A 19,422-nucleotide genomic window follows, 5' to 3' on the forward strand; every position below is an offset into this window, starting at 1 on the left:
TTTAAATGCTCTGTGTTAGATATTGAGCCACTGCAGGGCATAACCATAAATACTTTACCAGTATTCATTATGCCTACAATTAAACTTGCTTATTTCTTTTTGTTGTATCTCCCTTTCTCTCCAGTTCCCGGAGTGCGGCTTCTTTGGCATGTACGACAAGATCCTGCTATTCCGCCACGACTTAAACGATGAGAACATCCTGCAGAGGCTGACTGCAGCTGAAGACATCCACGAAGGAGACCTCATTGAAGTGGTGCTTTCTGGTATGCAAAGCAGTCTGATGTCATGTCTCACCTTACCGTAAACGTGTTTGTACGGTGTGTGCACATTTTCCATCCTCTAATTTAAGAGGTCAAAATAGCATTAAGTGAAATGTTAGTTGGCATATTTGTAAAAAGAGACATTCTTGAGCTGCGCTGTTGAAGAGTAGAAAATAAAACTTCCAGATAGTTTAGCTTACGGCCACATTCAGGTGAGCTACATGTGGACTGATTTTAATTAAATGCAGCTGCAGACACAGAGTGTTACAGTTTGATCCACTGATGATGACTTTATGCAAACACAGGTTTTTCATGCAGAAGCACAGATCAGTTATTCGATGACTGGACCGTCTTCTTTCCACAACATGTCTTCTGCCCTCAACAGAGATGGGCAGTAACGCGTTAATCCGATTACTTTTTTCCAGTAACGAGTAAAGTAAGGGATTACTATTGCAAAAACGGTAATTAGATTACCGTTACTTTCCCGTAGGAACGCTGCGTTACTGCGTTACTAAAACCGTGATTTTTTTGCGAGAATGTCTCATGACAGTGACGTAAGCGAGTGCGCCGTTCGTGACAACAGCTGTGAGCAGATCAACAATGGATCATATATCGAGTGCAGAGAGAGTATGAGCGTGCAGCGTTTAAAGCGTGGAAGTACTGACCTTACTTTGAGTTTGATTCCATAAAAAGTGACAAAAACATTAGTGTCCGTTGTGCGTGGGAAGAAAACTTCTTTTTACAGCGAAAAAAACCCCTAAACTTCCAAACAAGCACCGAGTAGCTACGACGTAATGGGAAACTCACAGAGAAACTCACGGATTCTTCCACTGACCGCTGCACACCTGCACCAGGGTAACCCTCCGCCTACCCCACTCCTGCTCTACAGGTGAAAATAGAGCAACAGGACCGCTAGTCTTTGACTTTATTTATTTTCTGCTGTGTTTTACTTGCATCTATTTGAAAGACTGAGTGTAAACACACAAAAAAATATTTTATTTTATGTGCTGGAATGTGCAGAAAATAGGTTTAAATATTAAACAAATTTCTTCCAGTCAGAGAATGTTGCAGATAATTAAATTTTTACTTGATGCATAAAGTTAAAAGATTAAAACTAATAAAACAAGTTTTAAAAAGAGACTTTTCCATTTGATTACATTTTGTATGATGATTATGTAGAAAAAGTAGAATTGGGCTGAAAGATCTATCACTTTATCACCTATTCAGGTTGTAAATCGTGTTTTTAAAAAGTAACTAAGTAACTAAGTAATGAATTACTTTTGAAAATAAGTAATCAGCAAAGTAACGGGATTACTTTTTGGGGGAAGTAATCAGTAATTAGTTACTGATTACTTTTTTCAAGTAACTTGACCAACACTGGCCCTCAAACATAATTATTTTACTGCACTTCTTCTGTTCGGTGTCTATGCAGAATTAATGTATAATTATTGAGCTTGTGCCTGATTTGCATATTTAGTGATCGTATTAATACGATGATGCTTTCTGTTACTTACATTTTTTTTTACCTTAAATACGCTTTTAAGAAACAATGTGTGTAATTTTACAGCTCATAAATAAATACAGAGGCTCATTATCCAAGGCAGATATCTCACATCCATCCGAGCTCCGCAGCGTTATTTCTGTTCATATTCTCGGGATTTTGAAGGGTTTGTAGACCTTTTATTCAGAGACTGATTCACTGAACATCCTGTTCCTAAAAACATGGTGGAAACTATTTTTCCTGGCTTTTGATATCATTTTTTATTTACGAGCGATAAAATGAGATTTTTTAAATCTTAAATTCAACAAAGGAAACAAACATTTTTGAGCTTCATCCAGTGTTCATATTTCTTTTCTGGGAAAATAAACGTGTCTTGTTTGCAGCTTAGACATCAGCGTATAGAGTGGTTTTAATAGGACGGATGATTGTCTTAGCGTACGTGATAAACTGCTTTACTCGTGGTATATGTTGGAAGTTGTGACCCATTTACCTGCAGTGACTCCCCTAATATAAACCCAGCAGCAGACTTGTTCATGTATTTAGAGGATTATACTATAAACCAAATTCTTCTAAATCTGGCAGCGCACTTCCTCCAATTTGCCCAGTTTTTGTTCAGTCTTCTCTTACATACAAACTGTGATACAGTGCAGTGTGTTTGCTGGCACAGCGTTGCTGCTGTTTTAGACTTCTAGACTTCCAAAACAGGAGAAAAATGAATATAAAACTCCTCCGAGCAGTATAAACCACGTGTTTGCAAAGTCTAAACAATGGTCTGAAAGTAATACGCTTCAAGTATTCGAGTCAGCTTATTTTTTTAAATTTTGGGCCCAGTCGTCGTTGCCACGCCTTCATAAACACGTCTTTTGTCTAGTTCGGGGTCCCGTTGGGGCTGAGATGCTTGCTGTGAGCGTCCTCTGTGCTCTCCCAAAATAAATATTAGTCTTGAGCAATTTTCTGTCATTAGTGAACGAATACAAGCAGACAGTTGCTTTCTGTGTGACATTTGAGTTTCCACAATTTTCCACCTTTGTAAAACGACACAGGTGCTCGGTTTTTCTTTGTTATTTCCTGCGATGAATGAGCCGGCTTCCTCTGCGGTGCTGAGACCAACAAATGGCTTAGCATATCTGTGCTGCTCCAATCTGTGCTGCTGCTCCATCTGCCTCCACTGGGAAGCACCTGACACCACCTGTGCCGAGCCCCCCCCCCTCTCCTGGGCTGGCAGTATTGTTTGCAGGGATTTAGTCAGAGGATGATTGTATAGTTTCAGGATCTGAGGATACTTCAGGCTGAGGAATGTAGACTAAAGACTGGAGAACTTCCTTCTTTTTGTTTCTGTCTGTGTTTGTCTTGTGCTCTTTTGTGTCAGTCTCCGCGGCTCGCAATTCCCTCCCCGCTTTCTCTCGTCCTAATCCCCCCCTACCTGAACAAATCCGTCTGCAGGTGTTAGCGCCAACAGTGGAGCCGGGCGATTTATAACCTGAGACATACCTGCTGAAAACGGCTGTAGAAGATCTCAGATTTGCTACACATGGACACATGCTTCATCTCACGATCTGGGAACGCGACCTTCTTTTTGAGAGGCGCTTTGCATGTCGGACGCTTGATCTTTGCGTGTGAAACACGACCAGTTTCTCTCTCGTCCTCGTCTCCGTTCAGTTTTTTCTCGGGGAGCTTGTTTTTGGATCGTGCGGCTGTGGGAGAAGGACGGTCTGAATATCTCCCTCTCTGCAAGAAGCAGGCAGAAGTGGCTTTTTCTTGGCTGCGAGCTCAAAGAAAAAGGCTTGTTTTTCCTGCAGTAAGTGATTGTAGTGGACCCGCGGAGTGTAAACACGCTCTGATGTGCGGGCCGGACGCTGCGCGGGCCATCTCAGCCCATGAGGTATGAGGTTTGGCCTGACCGAGTGTCCCTTTGTTCTGTTTCTCACTCCTCCTAAATCCCCACCCACTTTCACAAGCCCCTTATTCCCCGCCACGGGCTGCGTGAAATCGATATTTTACAACACCTTCTGCTTGTCATAAATATAACTAACTTGTTTTTGTGAGATGGAAACTTTTGACTCCGAATGGAAACTCGCCTCCGAGCGAACAGATAGCACATTCATGCGAGGCCCCGCCGCTCGTGAGAAGCGCTCTGAAAAACAACGTGTCGAGTTTATGTTTGGAGTTGTTTGATACTTATTAGCACGATAACCATTACGTAACACTGCGACTGCTAAGAAGCGGCCAGTTGTTTTGCAGACGCGTGTGCAGAAAGCTCATGAATGCTGCCTTTCATGTGTCAGCGCGAGAAAGCTGAGCGCGCCTCTCGACATGTGACCTCGCTCGGCTCTTTCTCCTCTTCTTCCCAAACTGCCAACATCACCCAACCAGCCACTGTAGTTCTCCACAGCCGCCCCGAATTGTCTCAGATCTTTAATATTCCTGCAAAAGTCTGTAAATATTTTCCATTCCAGGGATTATGAGCAGTGACATCAAAACGTTTGCTTTCCCATTTGACCCGTCCTGCATTCTTTGCTCAAATTAAGAGATCGGATTCGTTTAACCAACTGCCTTTACTCATATCAGATGCTGCTTTTAAGCAAAGGACGTTTCACATTTGTTTTTTAAGCTGAAAATGCTTTTATCGGCAAACACAATGAAAAGGCGTTAGCACATTTGCTGCTTAACCCAAGAGTAAATATTAAGCGTCCCCTCGTTGGTCACTGCTGCCACATAAGTGACTGCATAGGAACAGAGGAGGCACAGTCACACACTCAGGGATATTTGGCAGCATGAGCCTTATCTTACTCATCTTCACATCTTTGATGACTCACAGCCGTGATTAGCCGAGTCTTGTTGCCAACGACGAACTCACCGTGTGTCATTTGACACAGAAATGTGGAAAAGATGAAGACAAATAAGAGAGAAACAGAAAGAGAGACACATTCACGGCTCTGCTGATTTGATATTCGCTTCTTAATAACAAACAGGAATAAAATGCACGTCTCTGGTGTCTTACGGGCGCGCCCTATCACTCGATCACGCTCGTGTGGTGCAGATGTGATGCCCTCTACTGCAGCAGTGAGACATAGCATCCGTGTTTATGTGCAGTGCAGAGTAGATCTTCCCTCAAGCTCACATGCATTAAAAACTGCATTCAAAAATATTTATTCTTCATCTTTAATGATGAAGTTTCTTTGTGAACTTTTCTATTTTCTACCTCTTTTTCTGTTTGTGTTTGCTTTTCTAGCTCAAGCCACAGTTGAAGATTTCCAGATCCGACCCCATGCCCTTTACGTCCACTCCTACAAAGCCCCCACCTTCTGCGACTACTGTGGCGAGATGCTATGGGGTCTCGTTCGGCAGGGGCTTAAATGTGAAGGTTAGACGCTCGCGCACACAGCGGCACCCACACTTGGATCAATTCTACCAAATTCCCAAGAACTCGGCTTTTATCTGCACCTTCCTTTTTACCGTATCCGCACTCAAACACAGATCCAAAAACACACCACATATCTGACCTTGTGACTGTATCAGGGAGATATAGAGGCGAACGAGGACAACGTGGCGCAGGCACAGTAGCTGCTGAAATGCTTGACATTCAGATCCCAGTGGACTCGTGTCACGCTCGCTTTCCTTACATTTTTTCACATTGTTGAATCATACTTGAAATATGTTCTTGTGTTCTCCGCTGACAGCGAATAAAGTTTAAAGACAGAAGATTTATTCACCAGTGAAACATTCCTGCCCATAAATTCTCGTGCTGAGCCTGTTTATCAGCAGGACCATCTTGCGGCTGATTTGCAAAACGAGACGTTTCTTCACTGCGTTTCTTGCCATGATGTCATCTTTCCATGATTTCGGTAACTAATGCGATCTGTTTTTTTGCTTTCTTAAGGATGCGGGCTAAACTACCACAAGCGCTGCGCCTTCAAGATCCCAAATAACTGTAGTGGTGTGAGGAAGAGGCGACTGTCCAATGTTTCACTGCCTGGACCATCGCTCTCTGTCCCCCGACCTTTACCTGCTGAGAATGCAGTGGTCGTCCTGGATGAGGTGAGCTCGGATTGCTGCGAGTGTGACTGGATGAAGGTGCTCGGATAGAAAAAGAAGGAATTTTAGTAGCTGCGAATTCTCTGAACAGAAGGGAAAATGTGAGGATTACCGTTTTATCCATATGTAAAATGAACTCACTGAAGCTTTGTCTTAAACGGAAAAAATGAAGACAAATGAGAGAGAAGCAGGAAGAGAGACATATCCGGAGCAAGTATGTGCGGCAGGCAATCCACATGCAGCTCACAGGCTCCGTCTCCGCTGTTAAATGTTTCTAAACTTATCAAATGTGGCTCTTTTCCACGAGCGAACCTCCTGGGCCCTGTTGTAGAATACCACTGATGCAGAAAATTGAATTGTGCTGCACAGAGCTCTGTGGAGAGATCCTCAGCGAGGTCTTACGAAACCCTTTTTGCATAAGCCCACACTGAGATATTCCCCTCTTGTCTTTGTCTCTCCAAAAGGTCACCGGGAAATGTAATTATGCTAATGACATTAAAAGTCCATAGAAGTCCAAGTTTATGTATCTGCTCACTTGTTGGCAAAAAGTGAAGAAAACTCCATTCCTGACAGATTCCACACGGCTCCATTTATCCACCAAAAATCACAACTAAACTCTAATGTGTGGCAAGAGGGACAAATCTGATCGTCTGTTTGGACCAATAGAAGTAAAAAGCCCTCTGAGGCTCTTCTACCTCTGTCCATCCATCCATCTTCATCGGCTTTATCCGAGGCCGGGTCGCGGGGGCAGCAGCCTAAGCAGAGAGGCCCAGACCTCCCTCTCCCCAGCCACCTCCTCCAGCTTATCCGGGGGAACACCAAGGCGTTCCCAGGCCAGCCGAGAGATATAATCTCTCCAGCGTGTCCTGGGTCTGCCCCGGGGCCTCCTCCTGGTGGGACATGCCCGGAACACCTCACCCAGGAGGCGCCCAGGAGGCATCCTTGTCAGATGCCCAAACCACCTCAGCTGCCTCCTTTCAATGTGGAGCAGCAGCGGCTCTACTCTGAGCCCCTCCCGGATGGCCGAACTTCTCACCCTATCTCTAAGGGAGAGGCCAGCCACCCTTCGGAGGAAGCTCATTTCTGCCGCTTGTATCCGCGATCTCGTTCTTTCGGTCACTACCCACAGCTCGTGGCCGTAGGTGAGGGACCAGACAAAGAGCGATTCAGAAGACCCTTATGAAAAGGAACGGTTTACCCTTCCCGGGATAGGGTTACCGGGGCCCCGCCCTGGAGCCAGGCCCGGGGAGGGTGCCTGAGGGCGAGCGTCTGGTGGCCGGGCCTTAGTCCATGGGGCCCGGCCGGGCACAGCCCGAAGAGGAGACATGGGCCCATCCTCCCGCAGGAGGCGCCATAGGGGTCGGGTGCATTGTGTGCCGGGTGGCGGCCAGGACCCCCGGCTGCCAAGACTGGCAATAGAGACATGGAATGTCACTTCTCTTCTACCTCTGTTTTTTATCTTATTTATTTATCTTTCCTCTTTCTCGTCCTTCCTGCATATGGTTTTTAATTCTCCCCGTCTTCCCCTTTCCCCATCCAACCCCAGCAGCAGAGGTCCCATCAGGAGGCAGGGAAGCGCATCCCGTCCTGGAGCGGCCGGCCTATTTGGATGGATAAGATGGAAAAGACACGGGTTAAGGTGCCACACACGTTCGCCATTCACACCTACACTCGTCCTACGATCTGCCAGTACTGCAAGCGTCTGCTCAAAGGTCTCTTCCGCCAGGGCATGCAGTGTAAAGGTAGGCCGACCAATGAAGACTCTGCTCCAGACGACGTGGAACAGCAGCGCTTTACCATAACTATAACATTTTGTTTCCTAGACTGCAGATTCAACTGCCATAAGCGCTGTGCTTCAAAGGTACCAAGAGACTGTTTAGGTGAGGTGGACTTCAATGGAGGTAAGTTCTACATCATCTTTCAAACTGACAGTTGTTTATTTCTCATATTTAATTCTAATAAAAGTTCTTGTGCAGAGCCAGCGAGCCCCGGGCCAGACTCAGACACTACCATGGATACAATGGAGGCAGACAGCAATTACATGGATTGTGGCAGAGGGATGGATGATCCAGATGAACCATCCACTCCGGATGAGAGGATGTTTGAAATGGACTCGCCGTTGCTGGACAGGGAGAAGGATGAAGAGCCCATCAAGACTATTAGGTATGAACATACTGGTTAATCCAGCTGTAGCCCAAAACTGCAGTTTGATGTTCCATGGAGACTAAGAGGCACCAATGCTCAACTCTTTCCTTCATAAACACGACATCTGGCTTCAAGGATTATTCCTAGAAGACAAGTCAGACACGGGATTAAAAAGAAGAGCTAGGGTGGATCGGCCAATCAGGTGGCTAATCCACCAGCTGATGTGGGATGAATGTCAGAGTTCATGCAAACTACCCAGTCCTGGTTTCTGATGTTATTTTTGTTCTACTGTAATCGAACAGTTGAGTAAAAAGGGATCAGAAACAAGAAGAAGAGGGGAAGACATCCAAGGTTGTCTTCTCTCATCTAAACTGGGGAATTTGGGGTTATTTTTTAACTACTAGGTCTAACGCTCCAACTCCTCTGTTTATTCTCCAGCTGCAGCAGCCTGATGTTTCCAACAGCGTTACATAAAACTTAGGGATGTCTCAGGAAGTACCTGCTGTGCTCTGAATAGTGTTTCCTTAATGAAATCATAACTCTAAGAGAGTTACGGTTATTGTGATAATCATCGCTAAATAAAAAAACCTCCTTTTATGTTTGCAGCCCCTCCACTAGCACCAACATCCCTCTGATGCGGGTGGTCCAGTCCATCAAACACACCAAGAGGCGGAGCTCCACGGTGGTGAAGGAGGGCTGGATGGTTCATTACACGAGCAGGGACAACCTGGTAAGACTGATAACCCCAAAGCCCAACAGAGGAGCTTAGCCTGAAACGGCTCTGCCCCAAATGTATGCTGGGGAAACTGTTCACATGTGCTGAAATCAGCACACGAGGTATTTTCCTTGTGAAATAACATTTTGAACTTCCGTAATATCGGTAGGTGGTCCATATTTTGCCGCTAGGACTAACTCGGGGTTTCCATTTAACAGCGGAAGAGGCATTACTGGAGGCTGGACAGCAAAAGCCTGAGTCTCTTCCAGAACGACACCGGAGCCAAGTTCTACAAAGTAAGATTAAAACTATTATTTGTGCCGTGTTCTTGGGGAACCACGGCTTCGGCTCGAGCTGGTGCAATGAACTATTATTCATAAGAATATCAGAAAGCAGCGTCCAGTCTGTGCAGAGTTATATCATGAAAATCCCCACAGTGCTTAGACAGAATCCACCCGCTCGACTGTCTTATGATTCAAACGTGTCATTTAGGAAAGATCTGTTTTCATATTCAGGTATAAAGGCTGTCTGTCATGCTTATGAGTGATATGTAAATAAAATCTACCCGGTGGCAGCCGCGTGACTCAGCTGGAGGCTGCCGCTTCACGACTGTAAACTACCCTGAGGTCACTTCGTCCCACTGAAAATCCCCCTGTGGTTTTTCACAACGCCGCCTGGTCTCTTCGCTGCGTGAAGCAAAAGGGTCGCCGTCTCGGACTTTCTGCGTTTCATCATCCTCAGTATCACTAACGGACATTTAAATGGGGTTTTGAAGAAAATGTCAGCATTCAGACGGCGTCTGTCACACAAAAGAGTTTTGATGAGCTCTTATTTTAGGGAAGGGAAAACATTTCTAAAAAGTCACGCTGGGAGCTGTTGATTCGTTTTCTGATCCTCAGTGTTTGCTTTGAGTGAAATGTGAAGGTTTAAACGTGTAAACGGAGTTGAGGAGAATATGTGTGACACTTCCCTCTCGGTGGCAGCGCCGTAGTCAGTCATTACGCCGCCGCAGGGGCTTAATAGCACAGTAATTACACAGCGAGGCCTGGGGGAGGGAAGTACAGGCTGCAAGGTAAAGACTTCCACATGTGTGTCGTGTGTAGGATGGAGCGTGTAATTATCTTATTGTTGTTCTCGCTTTGTGCGTTTTGAGACTTTAACACCTCTTCGAATTGTGGTCAGAGGTATGTTGCAACAGGGCGCCGAGTTTCCACTTCGGTTGAGCGAGTGTCAAACAGGTGGTCTCGCTCACAGCTCTGCTTATTGCCCCGCCTTCTTTTTGTTGTTTCTCCGTCCACGTTTGTTGTGAAGCAAGTTTTGGAAAAACTGTATTCCTTCCTCCTCCTCTCCCAATTATTCTGTCACACCCTGCGTCCCCGGCCACTAAATCCTCGGAGAGGAAGCCTCAGCGGGGACGACTCCTCGGGTGTGTTTACAGGGCAGCTTTATGTGGTTCTTTATTATCAACTTGGCACTCAGCTATGTTTAAAAGCTTCAGGAGGCTAATTGAAGGCTTGCTGTAAATCTAAGCTCCAACATTTGGTCTTCGCCTCTCGCTTCAGAGCAGAGGATTTTTATCTGGGACAGATAACGTGAAATTATTTCCTGTAGTATTTTGGGGGAGGGGGTCTTCTACCGAAACCACCGCTTCTCCACGAGCTCCGCTGGTATCCGGAAAGCCGTCTGCCTCCAGCTCTTTCCTTTCATTCCTCCCAGTTTCTAGCCTGCTGCTCATCAGTGTGTGGCCGCCGTCCTCCCTGCTCCTTTTCTTTATACCTCCAATCTGATTAGTGGCGGTCGCGTGGTGGCTCGCTCGCCAGGCATGGCAGCCATTTTCACCATTTGGAAGCCATAACAGCTACTCGTTTGAAGATGAGACCCCTGTACTTGTGGCTTTCTCTGAAGAAGCTTTCATGGGGTGAGGGGGCTTCTCCCTGTCACAGTATCGCACACGCCCACTCACAAACGACCCTGCGGGGGAACGGTAGTTGCTTGGTCTTTTGTCTCGGTGGCTCGTGGTAGCGCCAGCGCCTCGTGCTCAGACGGGGCCTCTCGCTGGCCCTGCCTTATAATCAGGGAACCGCTCGAGCCGCCGCAGAGCGCGCTCACGTGACCGGGCCCTGCTAACCACAAGCACTTCATCTGATACTGTGTGGTGAGCCACGCAGAGCAGACGGCGTGCGCCTCTTTGAGCCCCCATTGGTTGGAAGTTGTCTGTATTTGTAATTTCGGCCCTCCCACCTTTGATTTGACAGCGAGTTAGACGGGCGAGGGGGGGGACTTTTAAAGTGTAGCGCGGCTCCGCTTTCTGTTTGTGCTCACAAGTCAGGCGAAGAGGAAGGCAGAAAGTTAGAGCGGGGACGACTGAGTGTGTGTGTGAGTGTTACTTCCTCTGTTGTTACCTTTTGTGTATCATTGCTTAATTGTGGATTTGCTCATTTAGTAGCATCACATGTTTTTGATCTAAGAAAGTATTTTTTCTTCTAGTTTACAGCCAGCATCGGCTATAGGAGATTTTATTTCTCCACCACTCCATCCCAGCTCTTTAGATGTGCAGCGCTGTGTGGAGGGGAAGTGTATCTGTTTGTTTTGGTTCCTTCAGACGTTCACGTGCTTTTGGACTTGCATAAATTGTTTACTGGCTGAAACATTAAGAAAGACAGAAGCTCGAGCTTTCATTGAGAAATGCAGATTGTGCTCTTTTACGTTTCGTCTGCTTTTCTTATCAGTTGTCCTTCCACACTTCCACAGGAAATCCCTCTGTCTGAGATCCTCCAGGTGGAGCTGTGCAGAGACTACAGCAATCTGGCTCAGGGCAGCAACCCTCACTGCTTTGAGATCATCACAGCCACCATGGTCTACTATGTAGGGGAGAACAACGGCAGTCACTACCACAGCCCCGCTCTGGCCGCCTCTGGAGTCGGCACGGAGGTGGCTCAAGGCTGGGAGAAGGCCATCAGACAGGCCCTGATGCCCGTCACGCCTCAGCCCAGTGTAGCCAGTGCTGCCGGCCAAGGCAAAGATCACAGTAAGTAGAATTTATCCGGATGAAAAACTTGTTTTTTATCTTGTGTTTGTAGGAATGAAATCAGCTTGCATGTGTCTTTGGTTAGCGCATGAAGCTTGTTACCTGTCGCGGCCGTGACAAACGACAACTGTTTGCTCATATAGAAAGAAAAAGGCTCTCTGCGCCTCGTCGTAGGCGATTTTTAAACTACTTCGATGACCTTAAAGTTGATGTCCTCGGTTAACTTTTGCTAGCTGGGAAAGCCCTGACTCAGGGTCTGTAGGCCAAAGGAAGTGGGGCTGTGAAGTCACTGTTTGGGGATGACAGTAGTGTAAGTAGTGAAGTGACATGACTGTATGGAAACTGAGCTTTTGATGGTCAGGGCAGCGATAATATCTCCCAGAGAGAAATGAGAAATGTGCAGTTTGAGGTTAACTGATAACGAGCGTGACACGAGAAAATAACTCAAACTCACTACATTCATTTACTAATGAACTAAGCCGCACTTTACTATCAGTAGATGAAACGTTTAATCTGCAGATGACAGCGTGATGGATGTGTTTGTCTCTGTTAATTGAAAAATCAAAGCATTGTCTGAGAGTGAAGTTCCCTCTTTGTGTCGAGCATTACCTCACAGAAAGTTTGCTGCTGGCTTTTATCTCCGGCTTTCTGTCCAACGCTAGTATGCAGAATTAGTTTCTGCGGCTGTCTCAATTCCCAGTTTTGAAATGCATTGCATACTTTCAGCATTCAGTCACAGATAGCTTTCCAGATCAATTTTATAGCCAATTGTGTAATAAAATGCTTCATTATGTGGGGCTGTGAGTTATTGTGTGCAGCTGTGATAAGATAGAAATACTGGTATCTGAGCAAGCTCTGCTTACAGTTGCTTAAGAATTTAGTGTCTGCTTTGTGCATTGGCAGAGTGATGTTGTGTTACTTGTTAAATGTGGAAATATCATGTGTTTCCCTCTGCAGAAGAGCTGTCTATTAGCATATCTGTGTCCAACTGCCAGGTCCAGGAGAACGTGGTAAGTGCTTCTTTTTTCTCTTAGATGCTGTTGCACAATTTCCCAGCACAGCTTGCAAATGTATGCATTCATATGCTATTAAAATAGTTGCTGTGGTTAGATCAGAAACGGTATCCTAGTGCGCCTGTCGCCGAAACATCCAGTGGAAGCTTTTACGCTGCACAAATGGGGAAGCTGCAGACTCATTTTTTGGTTGCGGAGTTTTCGTCTCGGTTCCACTTCTGCATTTAGTGAAAGTTGCATATTTGGCAATACCTGAAAAACATTTTGGAAGGGCAGCAGTTTTGCCAAAAACCAAAGATGACGTGACTGTTTCGGCATGGAAAGTTAACTCGAATGTTTCCACGAGCGGAGGAAAATTAACGGTGTGAATTACGCCCGTGTAGGATATCGCCTCGGTGTACCAAATATTCTCCGATGAAGTGCTGGGATCGGGCCAGTTTGGCATCGTGTATGGAGGTATGTTTGTGCTTTAATTAAAAGGAAGTTTATATTCAGCGTCTGTGCTGTGAACTGATGGTTTTTTCTGTTTGGCGAACACAGGCAAACACAGAAAGAGCGGCAGAGATGTGGCCATCAAGGTTATTGACAAGATGAAATTTCCTACCAAGCAGGAGAGTCAGCTGCGGAATGAGGTCGCCATATTACAGGTAAGAGTAAAATCTGCTCATTACATTTGTCACTGGTTTGCATTTACTCTTAGCGTATTCCTCGTTTGATCTGTTTCTCCGTAGAATCTGCATCACCCGGGTATCGTCAACTTGGAGTGCATGTTTGAGACGCCCGAGCGGGTGTTTGTCGTCATGGAGAAGCTGCACGGCGACATGCTGGAGATGATCCTGTCGAGCGAGAAGAGCAAACTGCCTGAACGGATCACCAAGTTCCTCGTGACGCAGGTCTGCATCGCCGAAACGCAGCTCTCTGCCCTTTGCTGCACGTTTCATCCTCTTAGTGCTGCGTCGTCCTCCCCTTCTCTCTCTGTGCCCTATTTTGGGGGTGTAATGGGTCTGCGCTCCAGCTCTGGGGCCTGTTTATTCTTGTGGTGAGCTGATTGGAGGGGATTGTTTACGGGATTTGGTCTGCGTGGCATCACGGCCTCCTCCCTGGCTGTGGATTATAGCCTTCGGTATACTGGTGGCTCTGTGGCCTGATTAGAGGAGCAGCAGGCTCTGTGGATCTCGGGTACCAAACGGGAGCGGGGCCATTAACAACAACCCCATTAGCTGCGGCAGGCTCGGCTCAGATGTGGCCAGGGGGGCCTCTGTTAAAGCCGGGGTCAGGATCAGCGAGCCAGGCCCTCTGTGGTCTGTGGGGCCACGGGCAGACGTGCGTGCAGCGCTCACTTACAATAGGCCTTATGAATATAGATGAGATGATGAGATCATGTGTCCCTTATATGGCAGTGCTGGTAAAGATGCATTTAAGGGCATTAGTGTGTTTATATTGCTATTTTTCCACATGGCAGCACCATAGAGTCTCCTCCATACATCACACAAACAACGCACGCTTTACAGACTTTACAGTTTTGATCTTTTTAGCTGAATCTGTGTTTATGTGTTTGCAACAGATCCTTGTGGCCTTGAGACATCTGCACTTCAAAAACATTGTTCACTGTGACTTGAAGCCCGAGAACGTACTGCTGGCCTCTGCAGAGCCTTTCCCTCAGGTGAGAGCATATATATTTATGTGTTTTGCACGCATCATGCATGTGTACGTTAACCACGCCGCTTTTCTTCTCCAGGTGAAGCTGTGCGATTTCGGCTTCGCCCGTATCATCGGGGAGAAGTCCTTCCGGCGGTCGGTGGTAGGAACGCCGGCTTACCTCGCTCCAGAAGTGCTGCGCAGCAAAGGCTACAACCGCTCCTTAGACATGTGGTCGGTGGGAGTGATCGTGTACGTCAGCTTGAGCGGCACGTTCCCGTTCAACGAGGACGAGGACATTAACGATCAGATCCAGAACGCGGCCTTCATGTACCCTCCCACGCCCTGGAAGGACATCTCCGCAGAGGGTACGAAGACAAAGAGCTACTTGTTTGTTTGCTTTCAGAAGTGTTTGATCTGATCTGACCTTCTCGTCTGTGTGCCGTTGGCGGCCGTTGGCGGCCTGCGGCACCTGTAACTTAAATGATATTCACACATGTAGCTCCTCCCCACCCACACGTCTGGGTCATCTGAACTTTAGATCAGCTTTTTGATGTCTGTGGTTGAAATGAATCACTTTCAAATCTCCCCAACTGCCCAAGATGCACCTCCTCCCACTCACTGTATGTAGAATATTACGCGGTAAAAACACTGAATATATATTGATAGATATAGCTTTTTGCTTGTTCCCTTTAACTCAAAACCACCTCTGACTTATCTTGTTCACTTACACTTCTTGTACTCTTGATTCCTCCGCAGCCACAGATCTGATCAACAATCTCCTCCAAGTCAAAATGAGAAAGAGGTACAGCGTGGACAAGTGTCTGAGCCATCCCTGGTTACAGGTATGACACATTTGCTTTTTCCTCTCTTTAAATTGCAATTCGAGCTAATTCTCAGAGTCATAATCTGTCAAGTCATCAATTCCCTTCATCTAAAATAATCTACAGATGAGTCGTGTGAACATTAATAGTCAGAACATGGAAAACATGAATAGAGTTAAAGGTTCCGCCCACTCGTGGTTGTGTCACCATTAAACTTCCTGGTGGTGAAGTAGAAGTCAGACAACTGCGCTGTCCCTGCACATCAGTACTCTGTGTCAATAACAGCGTTTGGCTTACGTGGTCAAGACTTGGAGCGGGAAAAGTAAAGGGAGTGAAAACTGCCAGCCAGATTGACTGACAGGACTTTTGTTCTGTTTTGGTCAGGACTACCAGACGTGGTTGGACCTGAGGGAGTTTGAGACGCGGCGAGGCGAGCGCTACATCACCCACGAGAGCGACGACGCGCGCTGGGAGGAGTACGCGGACGAGCACAGTCTTGTTTACCCGAAACATTTTATCATGGCTCCCAACCTGGACGACATGGAGGAGGACCCCTAGTGGAGCGGGAGACTCGCTGCACCACATGTATCTCACAGAGTTTTCACGAAGCTTTGAAAGTCGCAGGTTTTCCCTCCAGAACTCTCGAAACAGAGATAAGCTGGTCGGGTGGAGAGGCTGGAAAAGTGGGAAAACCCAGCAGAGGTTGTAGTGCGAAGCACCGCTACACGCAGGCGGAGATGCGTGTCACAGAAACGCATTAAGACGCTGTCACGGGAGGCGAGTGCTCCCGCTTCCTTTGTGTATAATAATACGAAAACATTCCATGAATTTGTTCGATCTTGGTTCATTTTTTAAGGACTAGCAGAACAATGTTTATGAACACAGTTCTGGATGAAGGCCGTGCTCGTGATGTAAGAGGAGTGGCGTGAAGCGCGCACGCCGGGATTAAAGGGCACTTTTCGCAAGGGATCTACAGCCTGAGAATAAACACACGAGTTTGTTCTCATTTCTAAACTGTTTGTGAGACTGTCCTGTGGCATGAAACTGGAACTATCACGCAGATTTCTCTGGGTTTTTTAATGTATTTTAGTAATCGTGGTAGGTTTTTGCACTATATTACCAATTTCCATAGCAACTGAATAGAAAATTCACTGCTACAGAGCGCAAACTGTTTTTACATTTCCCGCCAATATTCAAAGTAACGGTGTCACGCAGTATTAGCTCCTTTGTCTCAGATCCCAGCAGGTGTTTTTAACCTACGTGTGTTCAGAGTGTGATCTGTTCACGGCAGCTAGTAGCGTGCGAGTTTTATCGGCTCGCTCTCGGAGAGAGAAACCAACGAATCCTGACCAAATATGTCACAACGTTTCCTTTCAACTGTTTTCCTTGTTTGACTTTGTGAATCTTTTGTGAAGGCCGTAACCCTGAAGTGTAGTCGAATGCAATGCAACAAGGAGCGGACTCTTTTTGTTCGGTGTCGCATTTTTGTACTTTCGCTGTTTTCTTGAATGTGACCGTTGAAGCGCTCCGGTGCTGGGACGTGTTCTTTGATGTTCTCCGGGGTTGCGGTCGAATAGTCAAAAAAATGTCCTATGTTCTTGTTTCTCTAAGAAAACATCACAAGGTGAAGGAAAGGTGAGAATTCACAGAGAACCTGGTGCATCCACACCAGGCTGTGTAGCACTCGATGATGAATAATGTTGATTAAGATCAAGTTCACCCTTTGCTTTTATGCTGGCTGTATAAACATCCATCCATCCGCCCACTGGCTGCTCTAAGGAGAGCCCAGACCTCTCTGTCACCAGCAAGCTCCTGTAATAGACATGCCAAAGCCAGCTCAGAGATACTTTTCCCCCAGTGTGCCTCAAACACCTCGTCTAGTAGGCACCAAGAAAACATCTTAGCTAGAAGCACAAACCACCCCAACTAGCTCCTGAATGACCAAACTCCTCACCCATCTCAGGGAGAGCACAGCCTCCCTTTGGAGGAAGCTCATTTCTGCCATTTGTTCAATTCAATTCAATTTTATTTATATAGCACCAAATCACAACAAAAGTCACCTCAAGGCGCTTCATAGATACAGAGAAAAACCCAACAATCATATGACCCCCTATGAGCAGCACTTGGCGACAGTGGGAAGGAAAAACTCCCTTTTAACAGGAAGAAACCTCCAGCAGAACCAGGCTGAGGGAGGGGCGGGGCCATCTGCTGTGATTGGCTGGGGTGAGAGAAGGAATCTGTATGAATTTGTATCTGCGATCTCATTCTTACCCAGCTCGTGGCCAATCAACAGCTTCACTTTTACACTCAGATTTCTCTTCGTTACAGCAGATTGGTACAGCGTCCTCATCATTTATTTTTTTAAATATTAATCCTTTATTTATCCAGGTAAAAGATTAAAAATCTCATTTCCAAGAGAGACCTGGCATCATGGCAACAAAAGTCACATACCACATAGGTATATAACATTTAAAACAAATACAATATCCCACACCAACATGTGTAAAATATACAATAACAGATCAAATTAAGAGTACATTAAAAACAATCACACTGAGTAAAAGAGCTGTTCTCTCGTTCCTTTAAGACAGACTTAAACTCTCCCAAGGTAACCAAGTCTGATAATTCATTCAGCATCATCGCTGCTACCACGTCAGGCTGCCGTTTCAGCAACCAGACATCGACCCTGTGGCGCCTCCTTCGGGCGGTAGGCTCACAGGGTGGCGAGTACATGGCTAGACCCCATGGGCTCAGGCCTGAGCTCTGGTCCCATGATGTTTGTTTCATAGGGGTAATGTAAATCTGTGCTCTTACCAAGAACCTGTTTGCCTTGTCAGACCCTACCAGGGCCAAATGCCCCTGACAACAGCTCCTGAAATCACATTTGATGAATAATATTTAAAATAAATAAATAAATAATAATAATAATGGATTGGATTTATATAGCGCTTTTCAAGGCACCCAAAGTGCTTTACAATTCCACTATTCAATCACTCTCACATTCACACACTGGTGGAGGCAGCTACGGTTGTAGCCACAGCTGCCCTGGGGCAGACTGACAGAAGCGAGGCTGCCATATCGCATCATCGGCCCCTCTGGCCATCACCAGTAGGCGGTAGGTAAAGTGTCTTGCCCAAGGACACAACAACCAGGACAGAGCTCGGGGATCGACCCGGCGACCTCTGGGGCGTATCTGAAGCGTATCTGGGGAAAAGGATGTTACCCATTCATTCATTCATTCGCTTCCGCTTATCCTTTTTCAGGGTCGCGGGGGGCGCTGGAGCCTATCCCAGCTGTCATAGGGCGAGAGGCGGGGTACACCCTAGACAGGTCGCCAGTCTGTCGCAGGGCCAACACACAAGGACAGACAACCATTCACACTCAAATTCATACCTAGTGAAAATTTGGATTATCCAATTAACCTATCCCCACAAGCTGCATGTCTTTGGACGGTGGGAGGAAGCCGGAGTACCCGGAGGGAACCCACACAAACACGGGGAGAACATGCAAACTCCACACAGAAAGACCCCGGCCTGATGTTGGAATTGAACTCAGGACCTTCTTGCTGTGCGGCAACAGTGCTAACCACCGTGCCACCGTGCTGCCAGGATGTTACCCATCGCAGTGAAAAACACGTTTGTCACGTTGAGAACGGTTACTCGTCCTGTTCTTTTTTATTTGTTCTTCAAACTAAACAGATGTTCCAGTTTCCCTGAGCTGTCTTCAGCTGTGAAAGCAGTAAAGCTCAGTCTGATGATACAAAGTTAATCATTTTAGTCTATTCTTTATTTTCAACAAACGCTTCAAACTCTTTTGCTTTAATATATTCTTAAAGGTTCAAAACATATAAACATATTAGGATGTTATGGCATCAGATGATTTTTGATCTAATGATGCAACGCTTTGAATTATGGGAAGCCGCTGTGTCCCCACATTTCTTAAATGAAGTGTGTCCTAAACGTCACCTTTCCTCAGCAGAGAATCCAACCAACACTTGTCACACCCTCCTTGAAAAAATGACTATTCGACCTCAACCCAGCTATCTGAAATGTTTCATAGAGCAACGTGGGCGAAACTGGCGTTTAAACAGAACAAAATATCAGGAGTTCCACGTTCACTATGTTGTCCGATCATTTCACACGGGAGCGAGTTTGGGAGTATGTTCCAGTTTCCTTTCTCTGTCTTTGTTGCCGCTGGATTGGCAGGTGTCAGTGTTTTGTATATTTCAGTACATACCAATGAAATAAAAACCCCTAAATGAAA

General features: G+C 46.3%; 1 protein-coding gene across 3 annotated transcripts in view; it reads left to right on the forward strand.

Annotated features, from left to right (window-relative positions):
* The window catches only part of prkd3 (protein kinase D3), a 39,631-nt gene extending 20,209 nt beyond the window's left edge, over positions 1–19,422 (forward strand). For 2 of the 3 annotated variants that reach the window (XM_085144203.1, XM_085144205.1), the window contains 17 exons: positions 125–263; positions 4,994–5,125; positions 5,642–5,799; positions 7,343–7,538; positions 7,620–7,697; positions 7,773–7,959; positions 8,548–8,671; positions 8,875–8,952; positions 11,408–11,684; positions 12,642–12,694; positions 13,081–13,153; positions 13,238–13,344; positions 13,429–13,590; positions 14,262–14,360; positions 14,436–14,703; positions 15,095–15,180; positions 15,544–19,422. In XM_085144203.1, the coding sequence (XP_085000329.1) occupies positions 125–263; positions 4,994–5,125; positions 5,642–5,799; positions 7,343–7,538; positions 7,620–7,697; positions 7,773–7,959; positions 8,548–8,671; positions 8,875–8,952; positions 11,408–11,684; positions 12,642–12,694; positions 13,081–13,153; positions 13,238–13,344; positions 13,429–13,590; positions 14,262–14,360; positions 14,436–14,703; positions 15,095–15,180; positions 15,544–15,717 (2,391 nt within the window). In that variant the 3' untranslated portion in view covers positions 15,718–19,422. The remainder of the gene's footprint in view (positions 1–124; positions 264–4,993; positions 5,126–5,641; positions 5,800–7,342; positions 7,539–7,619; positions 7,698–7,772; positions 7,960–8,547; positions 8,672–8,874; positions 8,953–11,407; positions 11,685–12,641; positions 12,695–13,080; positions 13,154–13,237; positions 13,345–13,428; positions 13,591–14,261; positions 14,361–14,435; positions 14,704–15,094; positions 15,181–15,543) is intronic. The other variant, XM_085144204.1, reaches the window with a different exon arrangement.

The sequence above is a fragment of the Neolamprologus multifasciatus genome, chromosome 19, assembly GCF_963576455.1.
Source record: "Neolamprologus multifasciatus chromosome 19, fNeoMul1.2, whole genome shotgun sequence".
NCBI lineage: Eukaryota > Metazoa > Chordata > Actinopteri > Cichliformes > Cichlidae > Neolamprologus > Neolamprologus multifasciatus.